At 38.8% G+C, this 19125-nt stretch overlaps 1 protein-coding gene and 1 non-coding gene across 2 annotated transcripts; one reads left to right on the forward strand and one right to left on the reverse strand.

The window, feature by feature from the left end:
* Positions 1 to 906: 906 nt before the first annotated feature.
* Positions 907 to 1014, reverse strand: LOC112788701 (small nucleolar RNA R71). The gene has a single exon (XR_003196055.1). It is a non-coding gene; the product is annotated as a small nucleolar RNA R71 (small nucleolar RNA).
* Positions 1015 to 14043: 13029 nt separating this feature from the next.
* Positions 14044 to 18308, forward strand: LOC112782864 (uncharacterized). The gene is made up of 3 exons (XM_025825500.3): positions 14044 to 14184; positions 14421 to 17145; positions 17620 to 18308. Exons 2-3 carry the CDS (start codon positions 14523 to 14525, stop codon positions 17994 to 17996), a joined length of 3000 nt encoding a protein of 999 aa, XP_025681285.1. The 5' UTR covers positions 14044 to 14184; positions 14421 to 14522; the 3' UTR covers positions 17997 to 18308.
* Positions 18309 to 19125: the final 817 nt, after the last annotated feature.

Here is a 19125-nt window from a genome sequence, read left to right on the forward strand (position 1 = left end):
TTTTCAAAACTACCTAACTAACTCCCTCTCTCTCTAATTTTCGAAAATATCTTCCCTCTTTTTCAAAATTTCTTTTTAATTAACTAATTATTTTAATTCTTGATTTTAATTCTCGAAAATTACTAACCTTTTTCAAAAACTATTTTCGAAAATCACTAACTCTTTTCAAAAATTATTTTCGAAAATTCTCTCTCTCTTATCTCCTTCTATTTATTTATTCATCTACTAACACTTCATCTCACCCAAATTCGAACCCCCTCTTCCATCTGTGTTCGAATTTTTTTTTCTTCTTTTCTTCTACTCACACAGGGACCTCTATACTGTGGTAAAAAGGACCCATATTATTATTATTTTTCTGTCCCTCTTTTTCATATGAGCAGGAGCAAGGACAAGAACATTCTTGTTGAAGCAGATCCAGAACCTGAAAGGACTCTAAAGAGGAAACTAAGAGAAGCTAAATTACAACAATCCAGCAAGCACCTTTCAGAAATTTTCGAGCAAGAAGAAGAGATGGCAGCCGAAAATAATAATAATGCAAGGAGGATGCTTGGTGACTTTACTGCACCTAATTCCAATTTACATGGAAGAAGCATCTCCATTCCTGCCATTGGAGCAAACAATTTTGAGCTTAAACCTCAATTAGTTTCTCTGATGCAACAGAACTGCAAGTTTCATGGACTTCCATCTGAAGATCCTTTTCAGTTCTTAACTAAATTCTTGCAGATATGTGATACTGTTAAGACTAATGGAGTAGATCCTGAAGTCTACAGGCTCATGCTTTTCCCTTTTGCTGTAAGAGACAGAGCTAGAGTATGGTTAGACTCTCAACCTAAGGATAGCCTGAACTCTTGGGATAAGCTGGTCAAGGCTTTCTTAGCCAAGTTCTTTCCTCCTCAAAAGCTGAGTAAGCTTAGAGTGAATGTTCAGACCTTCAGACAGAAAGAAGGTGAATCCCTCTATGAAGCTTGGGAGAGATACAAAGGACTGACCAAAAAGTGTCCTTCTGACATGCTTTCAGAATGGACCATCCTGGATATATTCTATGATGGTCTGTCTGAATTAGCTAAGATGTCATTGGATACTTCTGCAGGTGGATCCATTCACCTAAAGAAAACTCCTGCAGAAGCTCAAGAACTCATTGACATGGTTGCTAATAACCAGTTCATGTACACTTCTGAGAGGAATCCTGTGAGCAATGGGACGCCTCAGAAGAAGGGAGTTCTTGAAATTGATACTTTGAATGCCATATTGGCTCAGAATAAAATATTGACTCAGCAAGTCAATATGATTTCTCAGAGTCTGAATGGAATGCAAGCTGCATCCAATAGTACTCAAGAGGCATCTTCTGAAAAAGAAGCTTATGATCCTGAAAATCCTGCAATAGCAGAGGTGAATTACATGGGTGAACCTTATGGAAACACCTATAACCCCTCATGGAGAAGTCACCCAAATCTCTCATGGAAGGATCAACAAAAGCCTCAACAAGGCCTTAATAATGGTGGAAGAAATAGGTTTAACAATAGTAAACCTTCTCCATTATCCACTCAACAACAGATAGAGAACTCTGAACAAAATACCTCTAATTTAGCAAACTTAGTCTCTGATCTATCTAAGGCCACTGTAAGTTTCATGAATGAAACAAGGTCCTCCATTAGAAATTTGGAGGCACAAGTGGGCCAGCTGAGTAAAAGGATCACTGAAATCCCTCCTAGTACTCTCCCAAGTAATACAGAAGAAAATCCAAAAGGAGAGTGCAAGGCCATTGACATAGTCAACACGGCCGAACCTGGAGAGGAAGGGGAGGATGTAAATCCCAGTGAGGAAGACCTCTTGGGACGTCCAGTGATCAATAAGGAGTTTCCCTTTGAGGAACCAAAGGAATCTGAGACTCATCTAGAGACCATAGAGATTCCATTGAACCTCCTTATGCCCTTCATGAGCTCTGACGAGTATTCATCTTCTGAAGAGAATGAGGATGTTACTGAAGAGCAACTTACCAAGTACCTTGGTGCAATCATGAAGCTGAATGCCAAATTATTTAGTATTGAGACTTGGGAAGATGAACCTCCCTTGTTCACCAATGAACTAAGTGATCTGGATCAACTGAGATTGCCTCAGAAGAAACAGGATCCTGGAAAGTTCCTAGTACCTTGTACCATAGGCACCATGATCTTTGAAAAGGCTCTGTGTGACCTTGGTTTAGGGATAAACCTCATGCCCCTCTCTGTAATAGAGAAACTGGGAATCTATGGGGTGCAAGCTGCTAAAATCTCATTAGAGATGGCAGACAATTCAAGAAAACAGGCTTATGGACAAGTAGAGGACGTGTTAGTAAAGGTTGAAGGCCTTTACATCCCTGCTGATTTCATAATCCTTGATACTGGGAAGGATGAGGATGAATCCATCATCCTTGGAAGACATTTCCTAGCCACAGCAAGAGCTGTGATTGATGTTGACAGAGGTGAATTAGTCCTTCAATTGAATGAGGACTCCCTTGTGTTTATAACTCAAGGTTACCCTTCTGTAAACATAGAAAAGAGGCACAGTAAGCTTCTCTCAAAACAGAGTCAACCAGAGCCCCCACAGTCAAACTCTAAGTTTGGTGTTGGGAGGCCACAACCAAACTCTAAGTTTGGTGTTGAACTCCCATATCCAAACTCTAAGTTTGGTGTTGGAAAGTCTCAACAATGCTCTGAACATCTGTGAGGCTCCATGAGAGCCCACTGTCAAGCTATTGACATTAAAGAAGCGCTTGTTGGGAGGCAACCCAATTTTTATTTATCTAATTTTATTTTTCTTGTTCTTTCATGTTTTATTAGGTTCATGATCATGTGAAGTCACAAAATAAATATAAAAATTGAAAACGGAATCAAAAACAGCAGAAGAAAAATCACACCCTGGAGGAAGACCTTACTGGTAGGGGTGGCAAACGGGCCTAAATCCGCTGGGCCGGCCCGCGTAACCCGTCAAAAAAGGCGGGCCGGGCTGGAAAATTGGGACCACCAAATAGCAAAAGCCCGCTTAACCCGCACCGCTTAAACCGTTGGTTTTGGCGGGCTTTGGCGGGGCGGGGCGGGCTTCCCCGCCGGGCTTAGTATTTTTTTAGTAAGGGGTATTTTTACAATTTTTTTACCAAAACCCAACTTCCCCCAACCCAACTTACAAGAGAATGAAGATGAAAATTAAGTGTTTTAGATTATGTTTGTTTTATTTTAGAGACAATATTGTTAATTATGTTTTGGATTATGTTTATTTTGCTTTGGAAATAATATCTATAATTATGTTTTGGATGAAAACTTGTTTATAATCATGTTTATTAGATATTTATAATTAAAAAGACTTTAATGTTTGTTAATACAAAAATTATAATTTGTTTATACTTTTAAAAATTATAATAGTTAAAAGTAAAAAACAAAAGAGATTTTTTTATATCTTTATATATATTATTTTAATAGTTAAAAGTAAAAAAAACAGATATTTGGCGGGCTTAGCCCGCCGGCCCGCCAGCCCGCCATTAGGCGGGGCGGGCTGGGATTCTGGGACCGCCTCACTAGGCGGGGCGGGGCGGGCCAGCCTGCCAACTGGCGGGCTTCTGGCGGGGCGGGGCGGGCTTCCCCGCTTGCCACCCCTACTTACTAGCGTTTAAACGCCAGTAAGAAGCATCTGGCTGGCGTTCAACGCCAGAACAGAGCATGGTTCTGGCGCTGAACGCCCAAAATGGGCAGCATCTGGGCGTTTGAACGCCAGAATTGCACCCTGGAGAAGAGTTGGCGCTGAACGCCCAGAACAAGCATGGTTCTGGTGTTCAACGCCAGAAATGGGCAACAAATGGGCGTTCAACGCCCAGAACAAGCACCAATCTGGCCCTGAACGCCCAGAGTTGTGTGCAAGGGCATTTTGCATGCCTAATTTGGTGCAAGGTTGTAAATCCTTAAACACCTCAGGATCTGTGAACCCCACAAGATCACCTCAGGATCTGTGGACCCCACAGGATCCCCACCTACCTCCACTCACTTCTTCTCGGATTTAGATCCTCTAAAGTTTGAATTTCACTTTAGAGAGTAAAGTGTGATCTCTCACCATTGATTTCATAGGTGGGACCAATAATAAATATGAAAGAGAAATTATTCAATGGTAGAAGATCACACTTTACTCTCTAAAGTGAAATTCAAACTTTAGAGGATCCAAATTCCTTCTTCTCACCCCTCTTTCAAACAATCCCATAAACACTCTTCCCCAAAACTCTTCACCAATCACCTCAATCTCTCTTCCCTATAACCACTTCACCACTCACATCCATCCACTCTTCCCATAAACCTACCTCATAAACCCCACCTACCTTCAAAATTCAAAATCAATTTCCCACCTAAAACCCACCCATATGGCCGAACTTTACCCCCATCCCTTCCCTATATAAAGCCCTCCACTCTTCTTCATTTTCACACAACACAACCCTCTCCTCCATATTTTCTTCTTTTTCTTCATCTATTCTTTCTTCTCTTGCTCGAGGGTGAGCAATACTCTAAGTTTAGTGTGGTAAAAACATAAGCTTTTTGTTTTTCCATTACCATTGATGGCACCCAAGACCGGAGAATCCTCTAGAAAAGGGAAAGGGAAGACAAAAGCTTCCACCTCCGAGTCATGGGAGATGGAAAGATTCATCTCCAAAGCTCATCAAGACCACTTCTATGATGTTGTGGTCAAGAAGAAGGTGATCCCCGAGGTCCCTTTCAAGCTTAAGAAGAATGAGTATCTGGAGATCCGACATGAAATACAAAGAAGAGGTTGGGAAGTTCTAACAAACCACATCCAACAAGTCGGCATCCTAATGGTTCAAGAGTGCTATGCCAATGCATGGATCACTAGGAACCATGATCAAAGTAAGAACCCAAACCCAAAGAATTATATTACAATGGTTCGAGGGAAATACTTAGATTTTCGTCCGGAAAATGTGAGGTTGGCGTTTAACTTGCCTATGATGCAAGGAGATGCACGCCCCTACACTAGAAGGGTCAACTTTAATCAAAGGTTGGACCAAGTCCTCATGGACATATGTGTAGAAGGAGCTCAATGGAAGATTGACTCCAAAGGCAAGCCGGTTCAATTAAGAAGACTGGACCTCAAGCCTGTGGCTAGAGGATGGTTGGAGTTCATCCAACGCTCCATCATCCCCACTAGCAACCGATCTGAAGTTACTGTGGATCGGGCCATCATGATTCATAGCATCATGATTAGAGAGGAAGTAGAAGTTCATGAAGTCATCTCCCTTGAATTCTACAAAATAGCCGAAAAGCCCTCTCCTGGGGCAAGGCTAGCTTTTTCTCATCTTATTTGCCATCTATGTTACTCAGCTGGAGCTTTCATAGAAGGAGACATTCCCATTGAGGAAGAGAAGCCCATCACTAAGAAAAGGATGGAGCAAGCAAGAGAGCCCATTCATGGATCTCAAGAGACGCATGAAGCTCATCACCATGAGATCCCGGAGATGCCTCAAATGCATTTTCCTCCACAAAAATATTGGGAGCAAATCAACACCTCCCTAGGAGAACTAAGTTCCAACATGGGACAATTAAGGGTGGAACATCAAGAGCACTCCATCATCCTTCATGAAATAAGAGAAGATCAAAAAGCAATGAGGGAGGAGCAACAAAGACAAGGAAGAGACATAGAAGAGCTCAAGGACATCATTGGTTCCTCAAGAAGGAAATGCCACCATCACTAAGGTGGACTCATTCCTTGTTCTTACATTCTCTGTTTTTCGTTTTCTCTATGTTAAGTGCTTATCCATGTTTGTGTCTTCATTACATGATCATTAGTATTTAGTAACTTTGTCTTAAAGTTATGAATGTCCTATGAATCCATCACCTCTCTTAAATGAAAACTGTTTTAATTCAAAAGAACAAGAAGTACACGAGTTTTGAATTTATCCTTGAACTTAGTTTAATTATATTGATGTGGTGACAATGCTTCTTGTTTTCTAAATGAATGCTTGAACAGTGCATATGTCTTTTGAAGTTGTTGTTTAAGAATGTTAAATATGTTGGCTCTTGAAAGAATGATGATAAGGAGACATGTTATTTAATAATATGAAAAATCATAAAAATGATTCTTGAAGCAAGAAAAAGCAGCAAAGAACAAAGCTTGCAGAAAAAAAATAGCAAAAAAATAGAAAGAAAAGAAAAAGAGAAAAAGCAAGCAGAAAAAGCCAAAAGCTCTTAAAACCAATAGGCAAGAGCAAAAAGCCAATAACCCTTAAAACCAAAAGGCAAGGGTAAATAAAAAGGATCCCAAGGCTTTGAGCGTCAGTGGATAGGAGGGCCTAAAGGAATAAAATCCTGGCCTAAGCGGCTAAACCAAGCTGTCCCTAACCATGTGCTTGTGGCGTGAAGGTGTCAAGTGAAAACTTGAGACTGAGCGGTTAAAGTCAAGGTCCAAAGCAAAAGAAGAGTGTGCTTAAGAACCCTGGACACCTCTAATTGGGGACTTTAGCAAAGCTGAGTCACAATCTGAAAATGTTCACCTAATTATGTGTCTGTGGCATTTATGTATCCAGTGGTAATATAGGAAAACAAAGTGCTTAGGGCCACGGCCAAGACTCATAAAATAGTTGTGTTCAAGAATCATCATACTGAACTAGAAGAATCAATAACACTATCTGAACTCTGAGTTCCTATAGATGCCAATCGTTCTGAACTTCAATGGATAAAGTGAGATGCCAAAACTATTCAAGAGGCAAAAAAGCTACAAGTCCCGCTCATTTAATTGGAGCTATGTTTTATTGATAGTTTGGAATTTATAGTATATTCTCTTCTTTTTATCCTATTTGATTTTCAGTTGCTTGGGGACAAGTAACAATTTAAGTTTGGTGTTGTGATGAGCGGATAATTTATACGCTTTTTGGCATTGTTTTTAGTATGTTTTTAGTAGAGTCTAGTTACTTTTAGGGATGTTTTTATTAGTTTTTATGTTAAATTCACATTTCTGGACTTTACTATGAGTTTTTGTGCTTTTCTGTGATTTCAGGTATTTTCTGGCTGAAATTGAGGGACTTGAGCAAAAATCAGATTCAGAGGTTGAAGAAGGACTGCTGATGCTGTTGGATTCTGACCTCCCTGCACTCAAAATGGATTTTCTGGAGCTACAAAACTCACAATGGCGCGCTTCCAATTGCGTTGGAAAGTAGACATCCAGGGATTTCCAGCAATATATAATAGTCCATACTTTGGCCAAGTTTAGATAACGTAAAAGGGCGTTGAACGCCAGTTCTACGCTGCTGTCTGGAGTTAAACGCCAGAAACACGTCATAAGCCAGAGTTGAACGCCAGAAATACGTTACAAACTGGCGTTCAACTCCAAGATTGACCTCTACACGTGTAACATTCAAGCTCAGCCCAAGCACACACCAAGTGGGCCCCGGAAGTGGATTTATGCATCAATTACTTACTTCTGTAAACCCTAGTAACTAGTTTAGTATAAATAGGACTTTTTACTATTGTATTAGACATCTTTGATCAGTTTTATGCTATCTTAGACTTTCATGGGGCTGGCCATTCGGCCATGCCTGAACCATTATCACTTATGTATTTTCATACGGTAGAGTTTCTGCACTCCATAGATTAAGGTGTGGAGCTCTGCTGTTCCTCAAAGATTAATGCAAAGTACTACTGTTTTTCTATTCAATTCAACTAATTCCGCTTCTAAGATATTCATTCGCACTTCAACCTGAATGTGATGAACGTGACAATCATCATCATTCTCCCACGAACGCGTGCCTGACAACCACTTCCGTTCCACCTTAGATTGAATGAGTATCTCTTGGATCTCTTAATCAGAATCTTCGTGGTATAAGCTATATTGATGGCGGCATTCATGAGAGTCCGGAAAGTCTAAACCTTGTCTGTGGTATTCCGAGTAGGACTCTGGGATTGAATGACTGTGACGAACTTCAAACTCGCGAGTGCTGGGCGTAGTGACAGACGCAAAAGGAGGGTGAATCCTATTCCAGTATGATCGAGAACCTCAGATGATTAGCCGTGCTGTGACAGAGCATTTGGACCATTTTCACAAGAGGATGGGATGCAGCCATTGACAAGGGTGATGCCTCCAGACGATTAGCCATGCAGTGACAGCGCATCGGACCATTTTCCAGAGAGGATAAAAAGTAGCCATTGACAACGGTGATGTCCTTACATAAAGCCAGCTATGGAAAGGAGTAAGATTGATTGGATGAAGACAGTAGGAAAGCAGAGGTTCAGAGGAACGAATGCATCTCTATACGCTTATCTGAAATTCTAACCAATGAATTACATAAGTATTTCTATCCTTATTTTCTATTTATTATTAATATTCGAAAACTCCATAACTATTTGATATCCGCCTGACTGAGATTTACAAGGTGACCATAGCTTGCTTCAAGCCAACAATCTCCGTGGGATCGATCCTTACTCACGTAAGGTTTATTACTTGGACGACCCAGTGCACTTGCTGGTTAGTTGTATCGAAGTTGTGAATGAAAAACGATTTATTAAGACGTGCGTACAGAGTTTCTGGCGCCGTTGCCTGAGATCACAATTTCGTGCACCAATAGACCATCTAATCCAAACAACCCCAGCAATAGTACTGCCATGCGGACTATAACTCAGACAATTTGCAGCTTCTAACAGTTCAACTTTAAAATCAATGTATCAAACTAGCCTAAAGGTGCATTACAAATAAGCCCATAAGTTAAAACACGATAATGATCTCTTATTTCATCAATAATCTTTATTCTTCTACTTTCATTCTTTTCTATTATATTTCAGTTATCATTATTCTTAATTGATCTACAAATATCTTATATACAATCAACCAAAGTTACTGCCACGAATCTTCAAAATCAAATATATTAAGTTCACCAAATCTCCGAATGAGATATACTTTCTTATATAACACTCAAGTTACCGAATTATCTGCAACCAATTATTCCTATACCGGAACGGACCTACGATTCGAACGGTCAAGTTCCAACAGAAAATTACAATTCAATCAATACTAAGTCAAACTGTTCAAGCTTATCCAAAAGATATCTTGATCCAATATTCAAACTCAATTCTCCTTACCGAATTATAATTCAACTTTCCAATAAATCGCGACTTTTACTCTTTTATTATCTGATAAGCAATTTCAGATACTATCCACAAATAAATATTCCAGCAATCTAAACAAATATCTACAAATGACTACTGATCCAGTGCTTGATTAGTACCAATATTCAAACCACAACAAGTGGCTTAATTAACTAATCAAAACTAAACTATACTTCGGTTTTCAAATCCATAAGCCACTAAGCTATCTATCACTTCAAACAAACCGACATCTATAAGTCAACATCATTTCGAACAACCTGACACCTATGAGTCGGAATAATTTCAAGTCAAATCAATCTATAATAAGTTGGTATAGCATCAATGCATATCGGCATCGTCCATACTATATCCATTCCCAAACCGACCTATTATGTCGGTCCACCAATTTGTGAAACAACTCAGCAATAACCTACACTACCTATTTGACGTATCAAAAATGATCCTCATCAATTACTACTAGTCATACTTATTCAATCTTACCATTTCAACACATATCAATTAGCCTATCCTATATTGTATGTATAGTTATCTATAGATTTTCACCTAACTAGATCAATGTTTCACTTTGTTATATTTCTCATCAATATTTCTGTTCCTTACAAGTTAAACACAATTCCTTGATCAAACTATTCCAAAACATCAACTGAACAATAATCATGCAAATCATACTACCTCTAAGTAACAATCTCACAATACTCAAACATCATCTTCAGTGAATCTATCAACAAATCAAAGCAAAAGCATAAGGTAAACACCCAATAACATTATGTAGCCAGTTCATCGAAACAACCAAATTCACATTACAAAGTTTAACAAAACAAAACATAAACCTACAAGCATTGTTCAAGCAAAATATACAATTCTAATCCTTTCAAACTACTAAGGGGTGGTCATATTATCATCTCCACTCTCCTGCTCTACATCATCATCATCAATAAGTTTTCCATTAAGCACCACCTTACATGGGTCCATCATAGAAAAATCAACTGTTGATGCAACAAACTTGGCCTGCTCAGAGGCTCAGTCAAATCCTTCAGCCATCATTTGATATTCATAACTTTATTTACCCTCTTCGGCGGTTTTCTTTTCTAAAGCCAGTTCAGCAATCCTAACCTCCAACTCGGGGTTCTTGGTTTCAAAGAGTTTCTCTCTTTCTTCTAAAACTCCTACTTTATTCTTTATTTTTTTCAACTCCTCATCCTTCAAAACAAGTTCCTTGAGAGCATTCTGCAATTCCCTCTTCTTTTCAATTTTATCATGGACAAGTTTGTTCAGTTCCTTTTTATCCACTGTAGCACTTCTATGTTTCAACTCACGGGTCCGACCTATACACATAAGTCGAGCCCTATGACCTATATCACAACAAAAATCAAATTAGCAAATACACTTTTCAATCATACAAATACAATCAAACTACTTACATACCTGCAAGTACTGGTCCAGCACCACATTTTCAATACCGGTTACAAACTTCACATTAGAAGGAGCTTGCATACTCCTCAGACAACTTGAAAAATGGATAATCCCTCCAAAGAGAGCTTGTATTCTCAACTCTTTTGAAGGTGTGTAACTCTTTCTGATTAGAAATAAAAGTGTCAACCTCCTCCACTATGGGTTCTTTCACCAATTGCCCACCTCCCACAAGATCTATCATATCTTGCTTGCTACCTCTAACGCCAGCTTTCCTTTTCTTGACACTAACCACCTTTTTTCGCAATTGCTCCACCTCGATACCACTCTTAACCCTAACAGTGTTAATTGACCCTTCTCTCTCTGTGTTTCTTGCCTTGAAAAAGGCACGCAAACTGCCTGGAGTAACTTTTGGGGCTTTTTCACCTGCAAACACAAAACACAAATGTTTAATAGAAGTATTCATAACATATCAGCACTATCTAAACACAAATTTATCTATATAATCAGCTAAAGCCTCTCTATCAGATTCATATTCCAATAATTTAGCCACCGATAACAATCTATGAGAAGATACTCCCTCATTCAGGAAATTCACAATTATCTCTTCCTTACTATCCATATAATCCATCCTAAGATCTGCTTTGGTTGCGGATCCCATTATAACAAAAATCTTTCAATCAACATTTTATCTACATAAAAGGAAAAGCTATCCTCCGTTGATCTAACCTTCAAAAACATCTCCTTGAATCCTTTGAATGAGGATTTAAAGGCACAAAATATTGCTCGACCAGGACTCTCACTAAGAGTTACCCAAATCCCTCCCCCCCCCCTTTTCACTCATTTTGACTGAAACAGAGCAAAAAACACCTCTAGTAAAGATTTTACTTTCAAAAAATCTATCAAAATATCAAATTCTCGAACAAACACCCATGCATTTGGGTGTAGTTGAGATGGAGTATACATCAATTGAGTAAGCACACCATACTCAAACTGATGAAGAAAACTTCATATTCAACTCAACTAAGACACATGAATACAAGAAAAACTCAAAACCCTCTCCTCTATGGAACACACGATCCAAAAGCTGTGCATAGCAAAAATTCAACCTTTATATCTAAGCTTTTCCTAACCCAACAAGCTGTCCCTAGCTACGCCACACTATATTATCATCAAATACTGAACAACGCTTCTTCACTAAATCAGACATCCAACTAAACAGGTCATTCATATCCCATATGAACTCCTCCTCAACTATGATATCTTTATCATCTTTCTTCTTTCCTTTCTCGTTCTCATTTACCATACCCATCTTTTTAATTCAGAGGCTACTACACAAGGCCCACACACGCTATAGAAGAAGACAAAGCAAGAACAATAAAATAGACTAACCCCTATTCTCCATCCCCAAATCACAAAACTCAAATAAACACACCAAACGACTTCACATACTGTATGTGTTCTATTTCAAAAGAAGACCTACCCCACATTCTATCCATCCTTTACCATAGTTATGTGATCAACAGTGATGATTACAAACTCTTCACTTTCAGATCCCATCAACACCATTCATTCAAATTTCACCTTCATCAAAACTGGTCATTATACCCTCGGTAAACAAAAAGTAACTGCATGTCATAATTACTTCTATCACCTCATTTACTACCTATATTCAATATTTTTCTATTTCATTTACTTCATACTAATTCATTATTATTCATTCCATTTACTCAAAATAAATCGGCAATTATAAGTCGGATTCAATCCAAAGAACTAAACGGTTATACGTCGGAATAACTCCAGTCAAAATTTTCATTTATAAGCAAGACTCGTTCTAAGCAACCAGACACCTATACATCGGCATAACCACAATCAAATTTGTATTTATAAGTCGAACCAGTCAAAAATTAAGCCGCTACATACCAACACCATTCTCTTTCAAGAAATATTCTATTCTTCATGCTATCAAATCAAACTTGGGGACTTATCCTTATTATTTAACTATTATTCTTAATTATTCTCAAATTTCTTTTACTCTATTATTCATGTAAAGCCATTTTCAAGCATGACTATCACTTTTCAATATACAACAAGTTGAGTTCAGGAGCTACTATTATTACTATCACTATTTCGAATTACAATTACTATTCCGAATTACAAATACTATTCCGAACTATGATTACAATCACTATTCCGATATATATTTATTATCGTCATTCCAATTTATAGCATCACAAAAAACTCATAAGTTCAACCCGTCGTATTGAAAAATACTACATGTCAAGCTTGGGGCTGTGATCCGGTAGTTATAATCCGGTCCAACTATGCCTATAAATCGGATCCAAATCCAACAACAAACGTGACTTATCTTCAGTTAGAGAGAATCTCGCTGATGACAACCTACTCAGCAACAAACTCAAATGATGGCCGAAAGATCGGCCAATATCTCAACCTCTCTGAAAAGGATCACATTCTATAAATACCAAACTTTAAATATGTAAAAGGTATGCTACTTATTTTGAGTAATATTATATTCATCTTCTATTCTTACTAACTTGAGCGTCGAAATGTCTTTACAGGTGTCTGCCATCGCCGTTCCTCTTGAAGTCGATGCATACCTTTTCCACTTTAGGCGAAGGCAAGCTCAATCCTTGAACAGGACGAGTTATATATCAAGCTCAGTTTACTACGCAGGAACACTACTTATAAACAAAAAGACGGTAGAAATTAGCCAAAATTAATTTAAAGTTATCTTATTTTATATTTCTTAATTATTATTAAAATAAATACATAATATTATTAAATATAATAAGTATACAATTATAAATATTATATATGATAAATTAAATAAAATATTTTTAAATTATTATTTTTTAAAAATTACTCAAATTAATTTAGTCATTATTGGAAAGACAGATAATTATAGAACCAGAATTATGCTATCATGAGACGAAATTCTGCGTACAAGATGGACCTTTGATCTTCATGGGAGATCCCATGCCATATACTAATACTAGTAATATTATAACTAAAATTAGTCAAACACAATAATCCTAGAAATAAGAGTTTCAAGTACAAACATTTTAATAAATTCTTGTGCATGTTTACTTAGCGAGTCTCTGTTTCCTTGTGATGCCTTCTTTTTTTTTTTTTTTTTTTTTGGTTACCATTTACCAAAGCAGGGTAAGCGTTTTTTCTTTTTTTTCCTTTTTTTCAACGGATACAGAAATTCTTTGTCACTTTCGCAAGGGGTCAGTGAGTGAGTCAGTCAAAAAGGATCATTTTAGTAACAATCCGACAAAATTAGAGCCCTCTATTTTTTGCCTTTTTATTTTAATTTTTTCGCAAGTGTCCCTGGTTCCCTTTCAACCGTTTGTGTGTGTTCAAACACCAATTTCAAAGTAAGTCAAGGGTGGCAAATTCGTAATTATATCCTAATTCAATGCCAAAAAGAAATCCTCCACAAACCCTTTCCATCTATTTAAGCACGCACACATCTCTCTCTCTCACGTCCACCTTATTCTCCTTCAAATAGTACTGTTTGTGATCAAAGAATAATCTTGATCCTTTCAGTCCAAGTTCTTCAATTATTCTTCTCCATCATCAGCAATTTAAACAACCAACTGTCCACAATAATTATGGTCTTTAGGTTCGTAATTATACCCTGTCATTACTTTGTATTAAGCAATTTCTCTCATTTATGTGCATGCATGTTCCTCAATTACGATCAAAACTGAGTGTATTAAATTAATGGTAGCTAGACCTAGCTAGCTACTAGAAGTACTCAAGTAGTTAATTCATCAGTGTCTTATGTAACTAATTCAAAAGTTGCATAATATTTTAATGGACCTATATAGATTGAAGTTTGATTATTATTTTTTACAGCTTGGGATCCGAGGAGTTCAATAATCCATCAACAAGCAACAACACAGAAAACTGAGAATTATTTAAAAAGACACACACACAGAACAGACCCTTGTCAAAGACATGACCAGAGTGATGATGTGGTTCAGGTTCTTGTTCTTGCTAATTCTTCTCAACTTGCTGAACCCATCACATGGAAAAGAAACTGAAAGTCAACAAGACCTTGAGCTTCTCTTATCGTTCAAAGCTTCAATCCACGACGATCCACTTCACTCTCTCAGTAACTGGCTCCCAACCATTTCTTTATGCAACTGGAACGGCATCACTTGCAACAAGAATATATCTGATGTCATAGTCGTCACCGCCCTTTCCCTCGCCGGTAAAAACATCTCCGGCGAGGCTTCTTCCTCCGTTTTCCACCTTCCAAACCTCACATCACTCGACCTCTCCAACAACCAGCTTACGAAGCTCCTCCACTTGGATCAAGCTCCTCCATTTCTCTCCCCAATTCGTTACCTCAACCTCAGCAACAACAATCTAACCGGCCCTCCCCCTCGCTCCTTGTTCTCCGCCTCCTTTTCTCTCCTCGAGACTCTTGACCTCTCCAACAACATGTTCTCCGGCGAGATCCCTCCCCAAATTGGCCTTTTATCAGCCCTAACCTACCTTGACATTGGAGGCAACCTTCTCGGCGGACACATTCCGAGTTCCATAACTCAGTTGAAAAATCTACAGTACTTCACTCTCGCTTCGAACCAGTTAGTCGGCGAAATCCCGAAAGAGATTCGAGCCATGAAGAATTTGAAGTGGATTTACTTCGGTTACAACAATCTCTCTGGTGAAATTCCCAGTGCCATTGGTGAGTTAACTTCATTGAACCACCTCGATCTTGTGTACAACAACCTCACCGGAGCGATTCCTGAATCCATCGGAAGCTTAACGAATCTCGAGTACATCTTCCTCTACCAGAACAAATTCAACGGTCCGATTCCTCGTTCAATCTTCAACCTCAAGAAGCTTGTATCTCTTGACCTCAGCGATAACTCTCTCTCCGGCGAGATTCCGGAACTCGTGGTGAATCTTCAAAGGCTTGAGATTCTTCATTTGTTTTCGAACAATTTCTCAGGGAAGATTCCCAAGGGTTTGGAATCATTGCCGCGGCTTCAGGTGCTTCAGCTGTGGTCAAACTCGTTGACCGGGGAGATTCCGTTGGAACTTGGGAAGCGTAACAACCTAACGGTTTTGGATCTCTCTTCTAACAACCTCACGGGGAAGGTTCCAGAAACTCTGTGCAATTCCGGGACGCTTTACAAGCTCATCCTCTTCTCTAACAAATTAGAAGGCCGAATCCCGAGAAGCTTGAGCACATGCAAAACGCTGCGTAGAGTGCGTCTCCAGAATAACAAGCTCTCTGGGAATTTGCCTGAGGAATTCACCAAGCTCACTCAGGTCTACTTCTTGGATATCTCCGGCAACCAACTTTCTGGAAGAATCGATGATAGACAATGGAGCATGCCGTCTCTTCAGATGCTCAATCTGGCTAACAATTTCTTCTCCGGCGAGATTCCGAGCTCGTTCGGGAGCAAGAAATTGGAAGATTTAGACTTATCAGAGAATCGATTCTCTGGTGAAATTCCTCGTGGAATCTTCGAGAATTCGGAGAATTTGGTGCAGTTGAAGCTGGGAAACAACAATCTTTATGGTACTATTCCTGAAGAACTCTGTTCATGCAAGAAGCTTGTGGCATTAGACCTCAGCCATAACAATCTCAACGGTCAAATTCTGATGAAGCTTGCGGAGATGCCAGTTTTAGGGCTTCTTGATTTGTCGGAGAACCAATTCTCCGGCGAGATTCCGCAGAATTTGGGGAAAGTGGAATCTCTTGTTCAGGTTAACATATCTCACAACCGTTTCCATGGAGGTTTACCTTCCACAGGAGCGTTCCTCGCCATCAACGCTAGTGCAGTCGCAGGGAACGATCTTTGTGACCGCGAAAATGAAGCTTCTAACGGTTTGCCACCATGCAAGGGTTCTCAGAACCAGACATGGCTGTTCTTAGTGCTATGTTTACTCTTTGGATTGGTTGCGATTGCCGTTACAGCTTTTCTGGTAGTTTTGGTGCGAAGAAGGAAAAGCATGCAGATGAGAAGAGTGGAGAATAACGAAGATGGCGGCACGTGGGAGATGCAGTTTTTCGATGCGAAAGCTTCGAGAACGATAACCATGGAAGACGTTGTTGCTTGTTCAAGAGAAGGGAAAGTGGTTTCGAAAGGAAGGAACTGGGTTTCGTACGAAGGAAAATGCATGGGAAGCGAAAACGACATGCGTTTTCTGGTGAAGGAAATCACTGATGCAACGTCTCTTCCGCTTAGATTCTGGGAAGATACGGTGAAGTTTGAGAAGAAGGTTCGGCACGGTAACATTGTCAAGCTTGTTGCCACGTGTCACTCAGGGAAGAAGGGGTTCTTGGTTTACGAGAGTGTGGAGGGAGAGAGGAGTCTCGCCGAGATTGTGAGCGGTTTGAGTTGGCAACGGAGGTGGAAGGTTGCGGTGGGGATCGCGAAGGCGCTTAAGTTCTTGCATTGTGAGTGTTGCTCTACGGTCTGGGATCTCACCGACGAGGTGCTGTCGCCGGAGATTGTTTTGGTGGACGGAAAAGGTGTCACTCGCCTTAAGCTCAGCCCTCCTGGCATGGCGCCTTTGGATGTCAAGGGTTTCATGATCACTTCCCCCTACGTTGCACCAGGTACAAATTTACCATCTTGCCCCTTTTCATTTTTTAACTAACGTACTGGTGGAATATTTGCTTCCTAGCTAGTTGCATAGTATCTCATACTAGAGAATTATAAACTAAGCGTGACATAATCAAAAGTGAATATATGTCTATAAACTATCATTTCTCATATTTTTAACAGGATGGAATTAGGAACATAATGATGTACATGGATCCAATTCAAAAAATCTTAAAAGTGTTTCACTTGTAAAATAAGCAATTATTAATCAAATGATATACACACGAAATTAATGTTTTTATTTAATTTATAAGTGATGGTGCATGCAGCACTACTAGCTAGTTCGTGCTATTATATAACCCAGGTAGCTATTTCGTGCGCATATTGATATAAATACAAAATGTCATCATGAAGCATATGCCTAATAAAGTAATGTATATAAGTGTCTAATCAGTCTCATGAATCATGTTTGTTTTACACACATTCAGAGGCAAGGAATAATAATAGTGGAGATGCGACAGAGAAGAGTGAAATATATGGATTCGGAGTTATGCTGATTGAATTATTGACTGGAAGAGCCACTACGGACATTGAATCAGGGAATGGAAATGTGGTGCACCAGCATCAGAGCGTTGTAGAGTGGGCCCGATACTGTTACTCTGACTGTCATCTTGACACGTGGATAGATCCGGTGATCAAGGGTGGAGATGAGTCAACCAAATATCATAACGACGTCGTTGAGGCCATGAACCTTGCCTTGCACTGCACCGCCACTGATCCTAAGGCCAGACCAAGCGCAAGAGAAGTTCTTAAGGCTCTAGAAGCTATTCACGCCACCAACACACAATTATTTTGCTCAACATGAGAATTTTAATTACAATTCGGGCACTAATGATCATGACTTTCCTAATTTTCTGTTTTCTTTCTTTCTTTTTTTTTATATATTTGAGTTTTTTTTCCCTCTTTTGTTCAAGTTTTTTAGTTTATATATATATAGCATGATGATAAGTAATAAGTTGTTGATGATCAAGGGATTGCTAGAGAAAAAAATATATATGTATGTATGCTTGATATTTTATTTTATAATTCTATGGGGTATGCTTGACATACTGCTAATGAGTGTAAAAGTAAGAGTAAATGTAAATAAATTATTGATGAATGCCATTAATATTATATATGAGATCGATGCAACCGATTTAATTTATATATTTATTTTTGAGAATGAAATAGGATAGAGAATTATTTCGCAAAATCAAGCACCTACAAAGTGAAACACTTGAAATCTCAATTGAATCTGATAAAAAAGAATGGCTTAACAGCAAGTGATTATGTCTTCAAAATCTCTCATCAACTTAAGTTTTTGGAATAAGTAGTTTCATGATATAGTATTAGAATGCTTTTGCATTTCCCTTTTTTTCGTAAAAATAGTATTGGAATATCAGAAACACTTGTACCGCTCCACCGCTTCTAGAGGCGGCAGCACTGCCTTCTGGATTTTTTCCGCCGGTGCCTTCATCTCCTTCTAGGATTTTTTCATCTTGTGGAATTTTTTAATGAATAAAAGAGTGATGACTCAATGATAGAAACCCATCGAAGAATATAAAAAATGGAACAGGATAGAGGATTATTTCAAAAAATCAACTAAGTACAAAGTGAAACAATTAAAATCTCAATTAAAGCTAATAAAAAAAATGGCTTAACAGCTCAGCAAGTGATTATGTCTTCAAAATGAAGAACATAGCAGAACATATTGGTGCGCTTTTAGAAGGTCTCACTACTGATTATCAAATACTTCTTACAACAATGAATGCAAAGCCAAAAATCTTTTCTTAAAATGAACTTAAAACGTGTATTCTATCTCACGATGATATGATCTAGAAATATAGAAGTCCAGATACTTTATTACCACAAGCACATGTTGCTCAATCCACCTTTCAACAATCATCTATCTTTGGCAGAGGCAATGGAGGCCGTAAAGGAAGAGCAGGACGTTT

The sequence above is a fragment of the Arachis hypogaea genome, chromosome 20 (assembly GCF_003086295.3).
Source record: "Arachis hypogaea cultivar Tifrunner chromosome 20, arahy.Tifrunner.gnm2.J5K5, whole genome shotgun sequence".
Taxonomy (NCBI): Eukaryota; Viridiplantae; Streptophyta; class Magnoliopsida; order Fabales; family Fabaceae; genus Arachis; species Arachis hypogaea.